This window comes from Corythoichthys intestinalis, chromosome 15 (genome assembly GCF_030265065.1).
Source record: "Corythoichthys intestinalis isolate RoL2023-P3 chromosome 15, ASM3026506v1, whole genome shotgun sequence".
NCBI classification, from domain to species: Eukaryota; Metazoa; Chordata; class Actinopteri; order Syngnathiformes; family Syngnathidae; genus Corythoichthys; species Corythoichthys intestinalis.
The window spans coordinates 55066847-55083131 of NC_080409.1; the positions used below are offsets into that span (position 1 = coordinate 55066847).

At 42.1% G+C, this 16285-nt stretch overlaps 1 protein-coding gene and 1 long non-coding RNA gene across 10 annotated transcripts in view; one reads left to right on the forward strand and one right to left on the reverse strand.

Annotated features, from left to right (window-relative positions):
• The window catches only part of LOC130931032 (ryanodine receptor 3-like), a 201207-nt gene that overhangs the window by 79754 nt on the left and 105168 nt on the right, over positions 1 to 16285 (forward strand). For all 9 annotated transcript variants that reach the window (XM_057859484.1, XM_057859483.1, XM_057859486.1 and 6 more), the window contains 11 exons: positions 2045 to 2128; positions 2231 to 2390; positions 8539 to 8686; positions 8841 to 9043; positions 9124 to 9298; positions 12824 to 13032; positions 13102 to 13301; positions 14706 to 14772; positions 14851 to 15011; positions 15068 to 15233; positions 15876 to 15962. In XM_057859484.1, the coding sequence (XP_057715467.1) occupies positions 2045 to 2128; positions 2231 to 2390; positions 8539 to 8686; positions 8841 to 9043; positions 9124 to 9298; positions 12824 to 13032; positions 13102 to 13301; positions 14706 to 14772; positions 14851 to 15011; positions 15068 to 15233; positions 15876 to 15962 (1660 nt within the window). The remainder of the gene's footprint in view (positions 1 to 2044; positions 2129 to 2230; positions 2391 to 8538; positions 8687 to 8840; positions 9044 to 9123; positions 9299 to 12823; positions 13033 to 13101; positions 13302 to 14705; positions 14773 to 14850; positions 15012 to 15067; positions 15234 to 15875; positions 15963 to 16285) is intronic.
• On the reverse strand, positions 3423 to 6081 carry LOC130931034 (uncharacterized). Its single transcript, XR_009067153.1, has 3 exons — positions 5981 to 6081; positions 5669 to 5785; positions 3423 to 5432 (listed from the first exon to the last, which is right to left on the reverse strand). It is a non-coding gene; the product is annotated as an uncharacterized LOC130931034 (long non-coding RNA).

The following is a 16285-nucleotide window of genomic DNA, read 5'->3' on the forward strand; positions in this document are numbered from 1 at the left end:
TATATATACATCCTACGTCCCCGCGTTTAATTTTTGGACGCTTTAGTCGCACAGGATGGACTGATGGACTCAACGTTAATTAATTTGCGCCCCAACCCGACAAGCTGTGACACGTAAAAAAAAAAAAAAACTCGGAAAAATATGTCATGAAACTACCGTTTCATAGCAAATCAGTATTATGGCGAGCATACTAAATAGTCATTTTCCATGGGCACTGCTTAGATGAAGTCCAGCTAGTCTCTTGACAGCTTTCTCGCCCGCCCCCGCGACGTATCCATCGCCTTATCGCCTTGTAGCTACTGGCGAAAGTTTTAACGTACTGTAAAGTGGATACAATGTCGTCATATGTAGTCTGGAGTCTGTCGAGAAAAGCACAGTAAACTTTGCTCACTGTGTTTATGTGGTGATTTTTGTGCATTTGAGTAGCATATGATAGGCTCAACATGAAAGAATATGTGATAAAGCCCTTTCCTTTCAGTCCTTAGCTCGTTCACTGCCGCAGCGTCGCTGCGTGACTGCTGGTGTAGGCTGACTATAAATTAGCGTAGCAGTCTAGCAGAACAAATCATCTAAGCATTCTCGGTAGGACGGAGAGTCAGTGAACGGGAAGTGACATAACTCAGTCTTGCCCCCTGCTTGCATGCTGGTTGCTTATTGGCCACACGTGGAAGTGAGTGACAGACGCCCTGATTCTGTTTCCGCTCCCTCCCCTGCCCGCGATGAGGCTGGCGTCTGATTGGTCGTGTGCTATGTCAGTAGACGCTGCCGCTTGCTCTACGCCCTCCCACGCAGATAACAAGGCAAGCCCCAACTTCATAGAACGAATCAGTGCAGAAGATGATTAGTTCGGTCTCGTTCACCCAAACAATTCGTTCAAAAAGAACGAATCGTTCACGACCGATACAACACTAGTTCCCTGCTCCTTTGTCATTCGTCATCGCTCTATAGACTCATCCGAGCAAAACCACCGGAAGTACTCCGTCCGTCCCCGTTGATGGGTGTGCCGCCCGCAGCGCACTCAGCCAGCAGATGCTGGAGCTGGCAACCGTCCATTGAAAATGTATTCCGTCTCCCGTACTAAGCTTACAAGTATTGTCATGAAAATGGAAAATGGTGTTTTATTTGTTGACCGAAGAAATTTTTTCCAAGAATATGGATTAGGGAAATGCCGCCCCTTCCCGTTTTTCTGACCAGTGAGCTGACGGAGCAATGACAATCCCGCTCATCTCCAGGTACTGTGGGTTGTCATTACGATACCGGAAAACAACGCAGACTGTGGGAGATGAGTGAAGCTTGAGTTTGTTTTCTTGTGTACTTTAGTTTTACTATTTGTATGATATTTTTGTGTTCTGTCAATTTTGTTTGCATTTTCACATTCTATGATTTGGGGAAAATGTTACTGATGAGGGGACGCCTCAATTTGTGTTTGCCCCTATTAAAAAAAATATTTCAAATACATTGCCAATAGTTATTTTTTCCGATGCACATTTGAGTGGAATAAGGACAACTAATTTAGGTTTGAGTAAAATTATATTACAATTACTGTATTTATTAATTAAAAACAAAAAATCCCTTTTCACATACAAAGAAAACAAAAAAAATAAAACAAAAGGTGACAGTTATCAGGCCGGCCTGCTCTACCAATGAGGTATCCCTCATTTTTATTTTCAGGGAGTCGGCAACCCTAGCTGCTAACGTTACTATTGACATTGACTATGCTGGGCTGCTACTGAGGTGTGTTAACACTCCAGCGATGGCGGCCACCACTAGAGAGCGACGTCCACAAATCTCTACTCGGATTAGTCTACGCAACACTTTAATTGGCTTCAAAAGTCCTACAGAGATATAATTCAAGTACTTTACATAAATAGTCTTTCGATGAATGCCGTAATTTCTATTTTGGATGTATTGCGGTGAGAGTGCTAAAAGGCCTCAGGGTATTCCCTTTGACTTTTATTGTGGCAGATATACACAGTTATGACTTGTGCATGTGCGGTATAGTCGAGGTGTCGCTTGGGATTAAACGTGATCTGTTTTCTTTCAGAACACTCCTGGCACTGGGTTGCCGAGTAGTTCAGGTCAATTCAAATGCTGATGAATCACTTAAGAAGATTAAACTCCCAAAGAAGTAAGTGTCTTTTTTTTTTTTTTTGGTCTACACGCGTCGCTTGGTATTTTAAAAATGAATCATTTACACAGTAAAAATTTTTTTTTTTTTTTTCTCTTGTAGCTTTATGATGTCTAGCGGTTACAAACCAGCTCCTCTGGACCTGTCTGATATGAAACTGACACCAGGTCAGGAGTTGCTGGTGGAAAAATTAGCGGAGAATGCGCACAACGTGTGGGCTAAAGACCGCATCAAGCAGGGTTGGACTTATGGGATTCAGCAGGTAAAGTGAAAGATTTTTCTAGTTGACAATGGAGGAACAAGACAAGTAACTTTGTGTGTTTGTGAATAATTCTCAGAGTGAACTGCTCACTAAGTGATTATTTTTATTCTGCGACGGGCTGGCAATGCTTTCTGGGTGTACTCCGCCTCCTTCAGCACCTCTGCGACCCTTAAAAGGATAAATAGCTCGGAATATGAATGAATGAAGATGTCATATCATTTTAAAAATCTATATTTGGCTTGGAGTTCATTTTTGATACCTAATAATGTAAGCAAATATACAATATGGCTACGTTCACGCCACAGGTCACTTGCCAATTTTTTTTTTTTTTTTGGACCATATGCAACACGTAATCGACATTTTCATGCAGTAGGAACAGTCCAATTCTGATCTTTTTATATCCCACCAGAGCCTTTTTCTATGGAGGACCAAAGCTGCCAAAATTAAAAATAAAAATAAATCAATCAATAAAAGGAAAAATAAAAATGAATATAAATACAAAAATAAGAAATAGGGTACAAAAATTAATTATAAATACAAAAATAAATATGGAAATAAATAGCTAATTAAATAAAAGTAGAAATAAAAATGAATATATATACAAAAATAAGAAATTACATTAAAAATGTAAGAATAAATACCAAAAAAAAAAAAAGTGGAAAAAAATACAAAAATAAATATATTGATTGAAATAAATGTCAATCAATAAATAAAAGCGCTTTGCCTTATATTTACTTATTTCATTATCAGCACGAACGTGCAAGTGGAAATACTATTCAAATGAGGGGGCGGTCCTACATGTGTTGGAACTATTCACCCATTGGTCGATCGACACGCTGGTGCCGCGATCCTCTCGATCGACTTTGCTTGCTGGCTGCTTGTTGCTAGCTTCGTAAAGTAATGGGAGTTGACGACAAGGTCGGCGTCCAAGCCGCTACGGGAACGGGAAGCTGGCAATCGGTTGGATGAGGACAAGGTACGTATTAAATTGGTAATTTGGTGTTTTTTTTAACTTCTTACTTAATTTGGTGGTTTTTTTTTGTTTTTTTTTTAACTTTTTACTTAAGTCCAGTTGAGGTATGTTGAATCTATATCTTTTTAAATAAGCTAATACCTCGCTTTGGGTCTCAGGAAGGGGATGCAAGGCGGGACACGGATAAATTTGCTAACAATATTAAACCCACAAGGAATAGTTTAGCGTTAGTGCAAATTAGTGAAGCGAAATTTACACATTCAAGTTCGTGTTTACGCTCTTAAGGGCTCAGGTAGACTGCACCGCCCGGTGTCTCGTCTAATGCTTCCGTAGCTATTTTTTTTTTTTTAAATACCATTTTGCCTTGTGTTGTCATCTATTTTCTTCTAGATACTTCGGACGAAGGTTTGGGTGTTGTTCCTCAACAATAACAGACATCTCTCGTCCTCACTCATCTACCTGTTTTTTACCCTAAAGCTCCCCGAAGACAATTTACATTTCAGGGGATGCTGATGGTGAGCAGCTGGCCAGTTTTAGGGGAGAAAGTTACTGACCTTAAGTGGCTCATGTTGGTGTCCAGCGGACAGGGTTTTTATTTTTTTCATTGATGAACGAGTTAGTTGTGCTGGAAGTCCTTTTTTGTAGATCAATTGCCTGTTTATTATTTGTATTGTATTACAATGGTCATCAATAAAATGTTACTTAGCAGAAAAATAATCATTGCCTTTATTATTTCTGCACATTGGTGAGGTACTGTCACATCAACCACAACCAACATGCTATGCTGTCATTGCAAACAACTCCAAATATCTGATGCAGGATGGATAGTCTCGCTGTAGACATTCAATAAATTAGAACATTCTGACATCTGCTGAATTTTTTCAGGAGTCGAGTCTTGTTGCAGCTGCACTTCAGGGACTGACACCTACATGGGGGTGATGACCATGTGGACCATCACATAAAACTCCAGATATGTAATGTAAAGTTGAACCAACTAGTCCTGAAATATAACTAAACATGCACACATCCTATATGGCAAATTTATTGATTAGCTTAACCTGTATGTGCCTAGACTGTGAAAGTGTTTGTTTATCTAATTTTATTAAGAAGGGGGGGGGGGGGGGGGGGATGGTTGAGGACAATGGACAAGACTGCAAAATGGAAAGGGTGACACTCAGTTGTTACTTTTAGGTCGTTTTACACATAACGTTAAAGTGGAAGTTCTGAAGTTTTGACATTAGACTTAACCCGTTCAGTCGTGCATTTTTTTTCTGATGGGAAAAAAAAAAAAAAAAAAAGAAAAATCTAAGCTCATTTTTACTCAAGTACCAGAACAAAGTAATTTTTGGGTCGGGGGATATTTCATGCTTTTATTGGTTATTTTTAATGTTATGTGTGAGAAACATGCACTTTACATGATCCTTTTTGAAGTTGCACTTGTTAAACCATTTTCAAAGAGCCAACAAGCAAAGAGGGCATGCCAAACCTCATGATTTGATTTCAATGGGTGAAATTTCATCCAATCGTCTGCCAGAAGTGTCAACTAAAACTATACCAACATTTCTGCAATAACAGAAGATGTGTTGCACGGCCCAAAAAATCTTTTAAATTTTTTTTTTTGAGACATTAAACTTGAGGGTTTCTTTTTTTTTTTTGCAAGCCATAAACATCAACATTTAACTCATTGGCTGCCATTGACAGCGCTTGACACCCAATCCATTTTGACTGGGAGAGGCTGGCAGCGAAAGCACTCCCAATCAAAATTGATTCCTAGCGTGTAATAAAAAATAAAAGCATGAAATATTTCAACTTAATTTAAAATGGTCTATATTATATACGGGTTTACCTTTCCAAAATGGGTGAAAAAAATATGGTCTTAATTTATTTTTGTACTTCCTTCCTAGTTCCCCAACATAGAGCCTTAATTTACGAGTTTATGGTTGCCATAGATATGCCTTTGACTGTTGGGGGCAGGCACAGAATATCTTCTATGCCGAACAGTTTGTAGTTGTAGTGTGCGGACAATTCCCGGTGGATCCAGACGTCGCATGAATTCTTGCACACGAAGTCTTCCATGAAAAAACAGGAAAACAAGTTGCAATTTCAAAAGTTGCATTGCATAAAAGCTGAAAAAGTAATTTCTAGTGTTTAAACAGGACTTGAATTAACAAAATGGTTTAACCCTCATGGCAAAATCATGATTCCGCTTGTTTGTTCATTTTTAAACAAATATTTCCACTTGACACTTCATTTGAATAAGTGAAAACTATAGTCCAAGTCAAATTAGGTAATGACATTCACTTACTTTGAACCTTTGTCCTTGCATCATTTTGAACCCAGAATTTTGAGGAGATCCTGGGATCTCTGCAATCATCCAGCATCCAGCGTTGCGATGTCAGTGGAATTATTCAAGTCAGAAACTCTAAAAACAACGTTACATGGTGAGCAGGAATATCGTTTGCTATCATGAGAACTTAGTTGTAACTTCTGCTAAGCTACACTGGAGCAGTTACAAATAGCTTTGATACCCGTGGTAGTCAGATATAGAGAGAGTGCAGCATGCCATACGAATAACCAAGTTTTCCTTTTAAAAAATGCCACTAACATACAAACTCACCTTATACCATGCTCTGACATTCAACGGTGGATATTCTCTCACTTCACACCATGTAGGTCGGCTAAATCGCTAACTGTAAAGTCACGTCTTTGGTGGCAGGCATGGCTAGTAGATTTCAGAATGTCGATCAACCAATAAGCGAGTAGTTCAACCCATTGCACCAGTAGGAACGCCTCCTCATTTGAATAGTATTTCCACTTGCACGGTCGTGCTGACAATGAAATAAGTAAATATAAGGCAAAGCGCTTTTATTTATTGATTGACATTTATTTCAATCAATATATTTATTTTTGTATTTGTTTCCATATTTATTTTTGTATTTATTCTTACATTTTTAATGTAGTTTCTTATTTTTGTATATATATTCATTTTTATTTCTACTTTTATTTAAGTTGCTATTTATTTCCATATATTTTTTTGTATTTATTTTTTATTTTTGTATCCTATTTTTTATGTTGTGTTTATAGTCATCTATATTTTGCCTTTTATTGATTTATTTTTAATTACTTTTATTTTTAATTTTGGCAGCTTTGGTCCTCCATATTTTTCATGTATGTGGATAATAAATGCAATGACTACACTATGAACCAAGTCTGTCAGTGCAATTAATCGGTCGGTAAATAAAAATGAGGTCGGTCATTTTCCCGGTTGCGATTTATTGTCGCGTGCATACTTCCATACATTTGTCCGTGCCTGTGTTTGCGTGCGCTGTTTGCACTCGGCACACGTGCGTGTTGATTTCATCTGAGTTTCTTTCACAGATGTTTATTGGTCATCAACACACCATAGAAATAAGTTAATACTTACAAAATAAGGAAACGCCTCTATATTAAACATTGTAAAACATTAGCATTGCAGCAATGAGGCTAACCCACAAAAAAAAAAAAAAAAAGACAATGTACTAACCACTTTAGCCTCCTATAAAACATTGGCCGTCTTCAAAACGCAAACCCGCGTTTAAACGGTGACACTTCAAACATGACAACTCGCTGGTTTGCTGTATTTGCAAACGAACAAATCCGGGGAACATTTCAAAATAAAAGCACATCATGTTCAATATGCGGATAAAGATTTCTGGAGTTACTCTCACATACTTCAGATTCTACATGAAGAATAGCTTTAAAATGAAAAATCCGATCATTTGGCTTTAAATTTGCTAACTAACATGCGCACTTTGCAGGACAAGATGACAGTCATTACTTTTGATAGGCCCTAATTGGCAGAGAACAAAAATGGCGTTTAGCTAGCTTTCAAATGATTCATGAAGCTACTTATTTTGCCATGCTCACTTTGTTTTTGTTTTCATATTTATCATTTTTAATGTCGTTTCTTTTATTTAAGGACAGCAATTTACTGCATTTGAATGGGCCATTTATTAGGATGTATTGTTACTACATTTGTGGTTGAATTGGTAAAAAAAAAAAAAAAAAAAAAATTATTAATTAATATTGCATTTCGGCAACAATTTATGAGAAAATATGTATACTACCTACTCAAATTTGTTATCGCGACAGGTCTGCTATGAACGCTAATCTGTGCACACCCGGACTAACAAGTGAACTCCGTCAACAATGTTTAACGAAACAAACAACAGATGGGAACAAGCAATGCCCCTTTTGCCTACTGACACCACAAATGATTCGGCTAAAAAACTGATGACTTAAAAAGTTGTCGTCAAAGCGTGACACCCGAGAACTGACCATATTTACTTACCATATCTATTTTCCCCTGTGACACGTTACGACAGGTTACACGTGGGAATTGGTGTGATGTCGTGGAAGCGTTCCTACAGCGAGTCATGTATGTTTGTGCAACAAAAATGTCGGAAGAAACGTTCATTCATTGTCCGAGCCGCTTAGCCTCTCGAGGGTCACGTCGGAGCTGGAGCCGATCCCGGCTAACTACGGGCAGTAGGCGAGGTACACCCTGAATTGGTTGCCAGCCCATCGCAGGGCACAATGAAAGAAACAAGCATTCGCGCAAACACTCATACCTATGGACAATTTAGAGTGTTCGATCAGTCTTCCGTGCATGTTTTTGGGATGTGGGAGGAAACCGGAGTACCCGATGAAAACCCACGCAGGCACGGGGAGAACATAAGCACTCTGCCCCCGTGCGTGACAGTACAGTATATCCAAATTGGGCACCGCACCCTGCAGTAGTGCATGTACAGTATATGATCGGTGGCGGACCAAATGTGAAAAAGGCCCGGACGCGATGAGCATAAACGGGACCACTCCTCGGTGCGCTAGTGGACAATTATTCGCAGGTCCCTCAAGACGATTGTCTGGTGTGCGTGTGTGTGGGGGGTGCAAGTGGAAATTTTTTTGCTGGGCCCCTCCAGACAACTGGCCAAATAGCTGGCAGCTCCGCGCATCATCTTACCTTTGTGTTTGTCCTTCCCCTCCCCCAACCACGGCCACTTTATGCCCACAGGTCCAGGTTGCGGTTTCGCCCCTCTATATGGTGCAGTGATGATTGTGGAAGATTGTATGAGCTATTGTAGGGCCAGGAATAATAGTGCAATGTTTTTTTTCCCCTCCCTGCTCGACTTCCAGGATTTGAAAAGTAAGCGTAATCCTCGCCTTGTCCCATACGCCCTTCTGGATGAGCGCACCAAGAAGTCGAACCGAGACAGCCTACGGGAAGCCATTCGCACTCTGATTGGTTATGGGTACAACGTGGAGCCATCTGATCAGGAAGGCGGTGTGTTTCACCTTAAAACATTGCCGAAATGGGGAAAAAAAAGAATTGAGGAGATCAACGTCCATAATGGACAAAGAGCACGATAATTTTGTCCATTCAGTGGCCGCTACACAGCGAATGCTCTTTTCTTATGATTCATCGCATTCCCTTTCAGGACAAGCGGTCGAGCGTCTCAGCATCGACAAAATCCGATTTTTCAGAGTCGAGCGGACCTACGCGGTGAAAACCGGAAAGTGGTACTTTGAATTTGAGGTCGTCACCGGAGGAGACATGAGAGTCGGTTGGGCGAGACCCGGGTGCAAGCCGGACGTGGAGCTCGGCACGGATGACTTGGCTTTTGTTTTTGACGGATACAGGGTACCTTTATTACTTTTCAAAATACTATGAGTTTCCTGATTGATCGGTAAATGGAGATGCCACTTTTTTTCACCGAACAGGGCCACTGCTTGAACACGGGAAGCCGTTTGTTTGGCCGCTGCTGGCATAATGGCGATGTGGTGGGCTGCATGATCAACATGGAAGACAAATCCATGATCTTCACTCTGAACGGAGAGATACTTATCACCACCAAAGGCTCTGAACTTTGCTTCACCGACTTTGAAATGGAGGATGGTGAGAAAGTGTTTATTCTCTGAATTGGGAATCAGGGGACACTGGTTCTAGGTTAATGACTGTAAGACTGAAATTCCTCAGCTAGTAGAGTTGTACGTTACTGCTGCAAGCCTGCTCGCACATTTGTTACTTGTGAAGCATCCACAGAGGCAACACCTGTATATAACACCTTTTGTACTGTTTATTGTGCGTTTTGAATTGCGGTCGAATACTTGGAGCGAGTTTATCTGATCGTTTCTGTTAATGTGCGGACACTATATGGCTAGGTTCATACTACAGGTCTTAATGCACAAATCTGTTTTTTTGGCCCGCCCGTTCAGACTGCCTTCGTCCATTGGGGGCCCGTTCAAGTATCACGCATGCGCACAAATTCGCAGTCCGTGATGCGCTCAGTAAAGAGACCCGCATGCGCAGAAGCATCAAAACAAATAACCACACATGCTAGCGGTATGTGATTCCAGAGTGGTCATATTTTGATTTCCAAAAAGAGGACACAAATAACAGACATTAATAATCCCCGTTTAGTCTTATATTCAAAGCTTATATGGACTGATAGATCACATACACGCACACACATGAGCCTTGACGTGTGTGCGTGAAATGACGTGGGTGCGTCAGTTTGCCCCGACTCGGCCATGTGTGCAATAATAAAATATTGCTCATTTGGCGCACAGAATGAAAATCGAAACTTGTAAGGCTTATTCATTTCTTCATTTTATTTTTTTATGACTGTGGTCAAGCCCGTTTCGTGCTTAAAAGCAGAGTTCAAGCTAGGCGCTAATGCCTACATGGCTGCCGTCCTCCGTGCCGCTTGTTCTTTGCGGGCATGAAATCCGATTTGGGAGTCTTGACAGTTCAGACCGCCGGTCACGTTCTGAAAAAATGCAGCCCAGATTGGATTTGCACCACATACGAAAGTGACCCAGATCGGATTTGAAATGGTCCACTTCTATGCGACTTGTCCCGTTCAGACCGTCACGTTAATGCCTGACTCGAGTCGGAAAAACACGAAAAAATTAGATTTGTACATTATGAACCTAGCCTAATATACGTGCTACTCATTTGTTTGGATTCTTATTGCCGGATCAGCCGCTACTTCGAAATGCAATTGTGAATTGCTGTTATTGAAGATGAAACCGATTTGATTTCATTTGTACTTTAGTTGCAACCTGCAAGTGCTGAAGTCATAAGCAGCTGAATAAAGTTAGCAAAGCACACGGATGTCTGACATCGTCATTTCGGAGATGAGCTCGCTGTCTAGCTAGGACTTAGCTCCAACGTCTTGGCGAGGACAGTACAATGACATGTTTTTGGATAGTTATTTTGAGATTTAGGGGTACTTAAAGGGTTAATTCCAACTTAGGCAGAAATTCGGGTTACGTCGCCAGCGTAGGAACGGATCGGGGACGACCGGTACATCGAAAAGGTAGGTACTTTGTAGCCCAAAAAGGTTATCGATATGCATGCTCACCGAGAATGGATATATCATTTTAAAAAGGTGTCGCTGGTAAAAAAGAGGAACCAACAGGTTGCTACCAAAATCTTCCAATAAAAGAGTGTCTACGTTAGCTCACTGGCTACGATTGACAGCGCTAGACATGTAATTCATTTTAACTGGATTGGGCATCTAGCATTGTAAGCGCATTCGCAGACATATTGAGGTTACTTTCTGTTCATTTTAGGGAGGGCATTTACAGATCACATCTAAATGAACAGGCGGTGACCAAAAGGAAAAGAAAGTGACCAAAAATCAAGAGGAAACGACATGAAATGCCCCAAACCAAAATCAACTCATTGTCTATTCAATTCAATTCAATATTATTTGTATAGCCGTAAATCACAACAACAATGTCTGAAAGGGCTTTACAGAAATGAAGCAACAAAAATGAATAGATACAGTTCAAGTCCTGGGTATCCCCTATCCTTAAGACCCTCCATGCCGGCAAGGAAAAACTCCAGAGTCAATTGGGAGAAAAATGAGAAACCTCGGGGAGTACCACAGTCAGGAGAGATCCACTCCCAGGACGGATAGACAGGAACCCCAGAACTGCTTGTCTGCCACTGCCAGCAATAGATGTCCCATCTGTATGAAGTGGGAGGGGTGGCTCTCTGCCTGCCATTGACGCCTCTAGACGTCCAATTCATTTTCACTGATTGGACGTCTAGCGGCGTCAATAGCACTGAAACCAGCCTGTCCGTCCTGGGAGTGGATCTCTCCCGACTGTGGTTCTCCCCAAGGTTTCTCTTTTCCCACTGGGTTTTGGGAGGTTTTCCTTGTCGCCACGGAGGGTCTAAGGATGGGGGATGCCCAGGACATGAACTCATCTCATCCGTATACTGTATCTGACTGTGTATCATATTGACTCTGCAAAGCCCTCTGAGACGAACCTTGTTGTGATATAGGGCTATACAAATGAAATTGAATTGAAACCAGAGCATTCACATCCAGTCTTATGATCATTTACAGATCACTTCTTGTTCATTTTAGGGCATTTACAGGTTAGTTCCGGTTGATTTGGAGTCACTTCTGAGTCATTTGGGGTCATTCTGGAGTCGCTGGGGTTTGGGGATGGCGTGGCTCAGTGGTAGAGTAGTTGTCCCCCAACCCAGAGGTTGTGGGTTCAATTCTCCGCCCTGATGAACTTGCCTAAGTATCCTTGAGCAAGATACTGAACCCCACATTGCTCCTGGTGCTGCGTCACCAGTAGGTAGATGGCAATATAGTGTAAAGCGCTTTGAGCGCCTTGATAGGTGGAAAAGCGCTATATAAGTATAACACCATTTACCATTTACTTCCTTTTCAGTCACCCAAAATCAACTTGAAGTGACCCGTGAATTCTCCCAAATCAACAGGAAGTAAATGCCCCAAAAGAAAAGGAAGTGAAATGCCTCCAAATGAACTCATTGTCTGACACGGACGGCCATAGACGTCAAATCCGTTTGAAGTGGGAGGGATGGCTCACAGCGCTAGACGTCCAATTCCATTGGACCGGATTGGACGTCTAGCGCCGTCAATTGCACTGAAACCCGAACCTTCGCATCCAGTCTTGTGGGCATTTACTTCCTATTCATTTTGGGGCATTTACTGGTTACGTGCTGTTGATTTGTGGTAACCCTGAGCCAGAATGGTGCCAAAATCAACAGGATGTGACTGAAAATCAACAGCAAATAACCTAAAATGACCTCATTGCTTGTCAACGTCTGCCACTGACAGAAGGCCATAGACCCAGTTCAAATGGATTGGACGTGTACTCGTGATAAACTCATTCCAATTGACAGCAGAATAATGAAAATGGCTATTTATTAGTTGTTTTGTAGAATGGTTTCCCTGAGATCACCGTTATCGCGAGCCTCGTATCGCAAATCGTATCGTCAGGTACCCAGAAGTTGAAAAGTGCTGTAGAAATGAAAGCCTACACATACTAGCGTCACCTGCTCCGGTCCGTTATTTGGATAGAGGCGAAGCATAAGAGGATTGACATTGCGAGACATGACCTCAATGAAGCTTTATTGAATGCTCCGCAGGGTTCATCCCGGTATGCAGTCTGGGTTTAGCTCAGGTGGGTCGTATGAATCTCGGCAAAGACGCCAACACCTTTAAGTACTACACCATGTGCGGCCTTCAAGAGGGGTTCGAGCCCTTTGCCGTCAACATGAACAGAGAGCTCACCATGTGGTTCAGCAAGCGTCTGCCGACGTTTGTCAACGTGCCAAAGGACCACGGTCACATCACAGTATGAGCAAAAAAATGGAAAAATCATTAGCCGTCTTTAGAAATACCTAAGACTTTGGATATTTTTCAGGTGACCAGGATCGACGGGACTGTGGACAGTCCCCCGTGTCTGAAGGTTACGCACAAGACATTTGGCACGCAAAACAGCAACACGGACATGGTGTTTTGTCGTCTCAGTATGCCCGTGGAGTTTCACTCCTTCTTCAAGACCGGTCCTGTTATTGACATAAATGGAGTGCACGATGATGATATTCTCAAAGTCAAACACAGGTGATTAGTGTTCCTTTAAAAGTGACTGTGTAAATGAACAAACATATCCTGTAGATGAAGAATAGAAAAGCATGCGTGTGCATTTGCTGACCGACCAATTTGCTTTTTTCGCTCAAATTTTTTTCCACACCCCCTCTGTCATTGCCGTATAATCCGGCCGGACCCACTTTGCTCGACATGGTTGCCACTAGGACTCCGCCCGCTGTCCTGGCTCTCGAGCGACTCAAGAAAACAGCCGCTTATTTTCAGGAGTAGGAGAGATTGCAGTAGCCTTGACTAGGGCTTGACTAGTTTGGCGAAAACGGAATCCTTTTTTTGTTGTTTTGAGCTACAGTTCCACACAAACATACATCCAGATATCATTTAGCTTAGCAATTGGAAGTGTGAGAGCCATTTTTACCGTGTTCCAAACCTCCAAGGAAGCGCATACATCAAGGTTTCCTCGGCCGTGACCTGTGCTATCGCTACGCCGGCACCACTGCTACAAGATGCATTCTGAATATTGCCACAAAATGCTGACTTCCACCGGGAAAGCACCCTTCCGTGGGGTTTCAGAATCGGCACCTTTCAAACTAAATTTCTCGAGCCTCTGGGGTCGTAGAACATTTTGTGAGACGGCACCATATTTTATTTCTGCCCGATCGGTGGAGAAAAAAAATCAGTATATTGTTTAATACGTATTGAAAATTAGCCTTGAAAGTCCTCAAAAAGTAATTTGGCCATGAAAACTGTACAAACCCTGTGCCTGACTGGCACATTGTGGCTCCTTCATACGGTACATACAGAATCACATGCTTTTATTTTGACATTGGTGCCGTAAAACTGGAGATTTGCGCGCTACCGCACTTGGCTCCGCGATCACATTCCATCATTCGCCACCTTCCTGTCAAAATGGAATTGATATACAGTATAGTGCTGTCAATGGCAGCTAATGAATTAAGCGGCCCCAAAACCAACAGGAAGTGACCCGAAATCAGTAGGAAGTCACCTGGCAAAGCCCCAAAATCAACAGGAAGTGATCAGGAAATGGCCCAAACATTGACCCGTAAGTACCCTAAAATGACAAGGAAATCACCCGAAATAAACTGGCTTGGCTTCCACTGGCAATGATAGACGTGCATTTGACTTAAACTGAGACGGATGGCTGTAAATGCTCATATTTCAGTGCCATTGACAGCGCTTGAAGTCTAGTCCATTTTGACTGAAAGAGGGCCTATTCTCGGTCAAAATGGATTGGACGTCTAGCGCCTTCAATGGCAGCCGGTGACTTACCTTATTAGGCAAAAAAACCAAGTGGCCGGCCACGTGACATTGAAATGACATAAATGTGGCCAGAGAACTAAAATGAGTTTGACACGCAAGTCAACTAAAATCCATTTTTTCAAATGCTTTCGAACCCAACAGATATCCACTGCGATCCGTACGACACGGTGAGGAAAGTAGACGAGTGGACTATAGCAGCATCACAGTGGTAATGAAGCATTACTGATCCACAGTGATGGTGAATCCCTTTCTCACAACACATGCATTCTAAATCATTTCTTTACAGTACTACCACTCCGTGAGGGTCTTTGCCGGTCAAGACCCGGCGTGCGTTTGGGTCGGCTGGGTTACTCCGGACTACCATTATTACAGCAACAACTTTGCCCTCGGCAAGACGAGAACAGTGACCGTGACCTTGGGCGATGAGCGAGGGCGGGTGCACGAGAGGTGAGATTTTCCACGTCGCCGATGGAGATCGATCATTGACGACTGTCTTCTAATAGCGTCAAGAGGAGTAACTGTTACATGGTGTGGGGTGGCGACGTGACCGACGCCACACATGGCTCAAGTCGTAACAACGTCGACTTGGAAATTGGCTGTCTCAGTGACCTGGCCACTGGCCTGGTGACATTCACTGTCAATGGCAAGGAGATATCCACATCCTACCAGGTAACCAGTGTGTGAGCTGGAGAAGAGCAAACCTACACTAAATAATCTAAAAAAAAAAAAAAAAGAATGATTGAATGCTTGTTCCATCCATCCATCCATCCATCCATCCATCCATCCATCCATCCATCCATCCATCCATCCATCCATCCATCCATCCATCCATCCATCCATCCATCCATCCATCCATCCATCCATCCATCCATCCATCCATCCATCCATCCATCCATCCATCCATCCATCCATCCATCCATCCATCCATCCATCCATCCATCCATCCATCCAGTAGCAGTTTGAATTGGTGACCTTGTCAGGAACCTCCTTGCTATCTTTGCATATTTTCCTACCACAGTCCTGATATTTGCATTGTTGCATTTCAAACCTTTGACAACTTAACTGCTCAGCTTTGAGAACACCTTTGAAGGCTTTAATCTTCTTATACTCAGTGGCATCACTAAGCGCTGAGTCATCTCCAACCAGTTCTTTCATAATGCGTAACACACACACACACACACACACACACACACACACACACACACACACACACACACACACACACACACACACACACACACAATTTTCATGACGATTCTTCGCACAAGTTGTTCATTGATACATTTTGGCTACTTTTTTCCTCTGCTCCAGGTGGAACCAAACACCAAGCTTTTCCCCGCAGTGTTTGTGCAACCCACCAGCCCCAACCTCTTTCAGTTTGAACTCGCCAAAATAAAGGTACTGTTTATTACACTTTTAAATGCTTGTATACATATAAAAGATCTAAATATGTTCGATCGCTTCATTTGATATCTGTGAGCCCACCACCAATATTCTGTGTTGATGTTCTCCGGAGGTGGGTATTTATGCTCTTACATCTACTCAGTTACATTTACTTGAGTAACTTTTTGAGGAAAAAATGACTTCTAAGGGTAGTTTTACCATTCCATCCTTTTACTGAAGTAGATTTGTGAAGAAGAAACGCTACTCTTACGCCACTACTTTGGGCTACACAACAGTCGTTACATTTCTCCTCTTGTCTATTTTTGCTAGCACAGTGG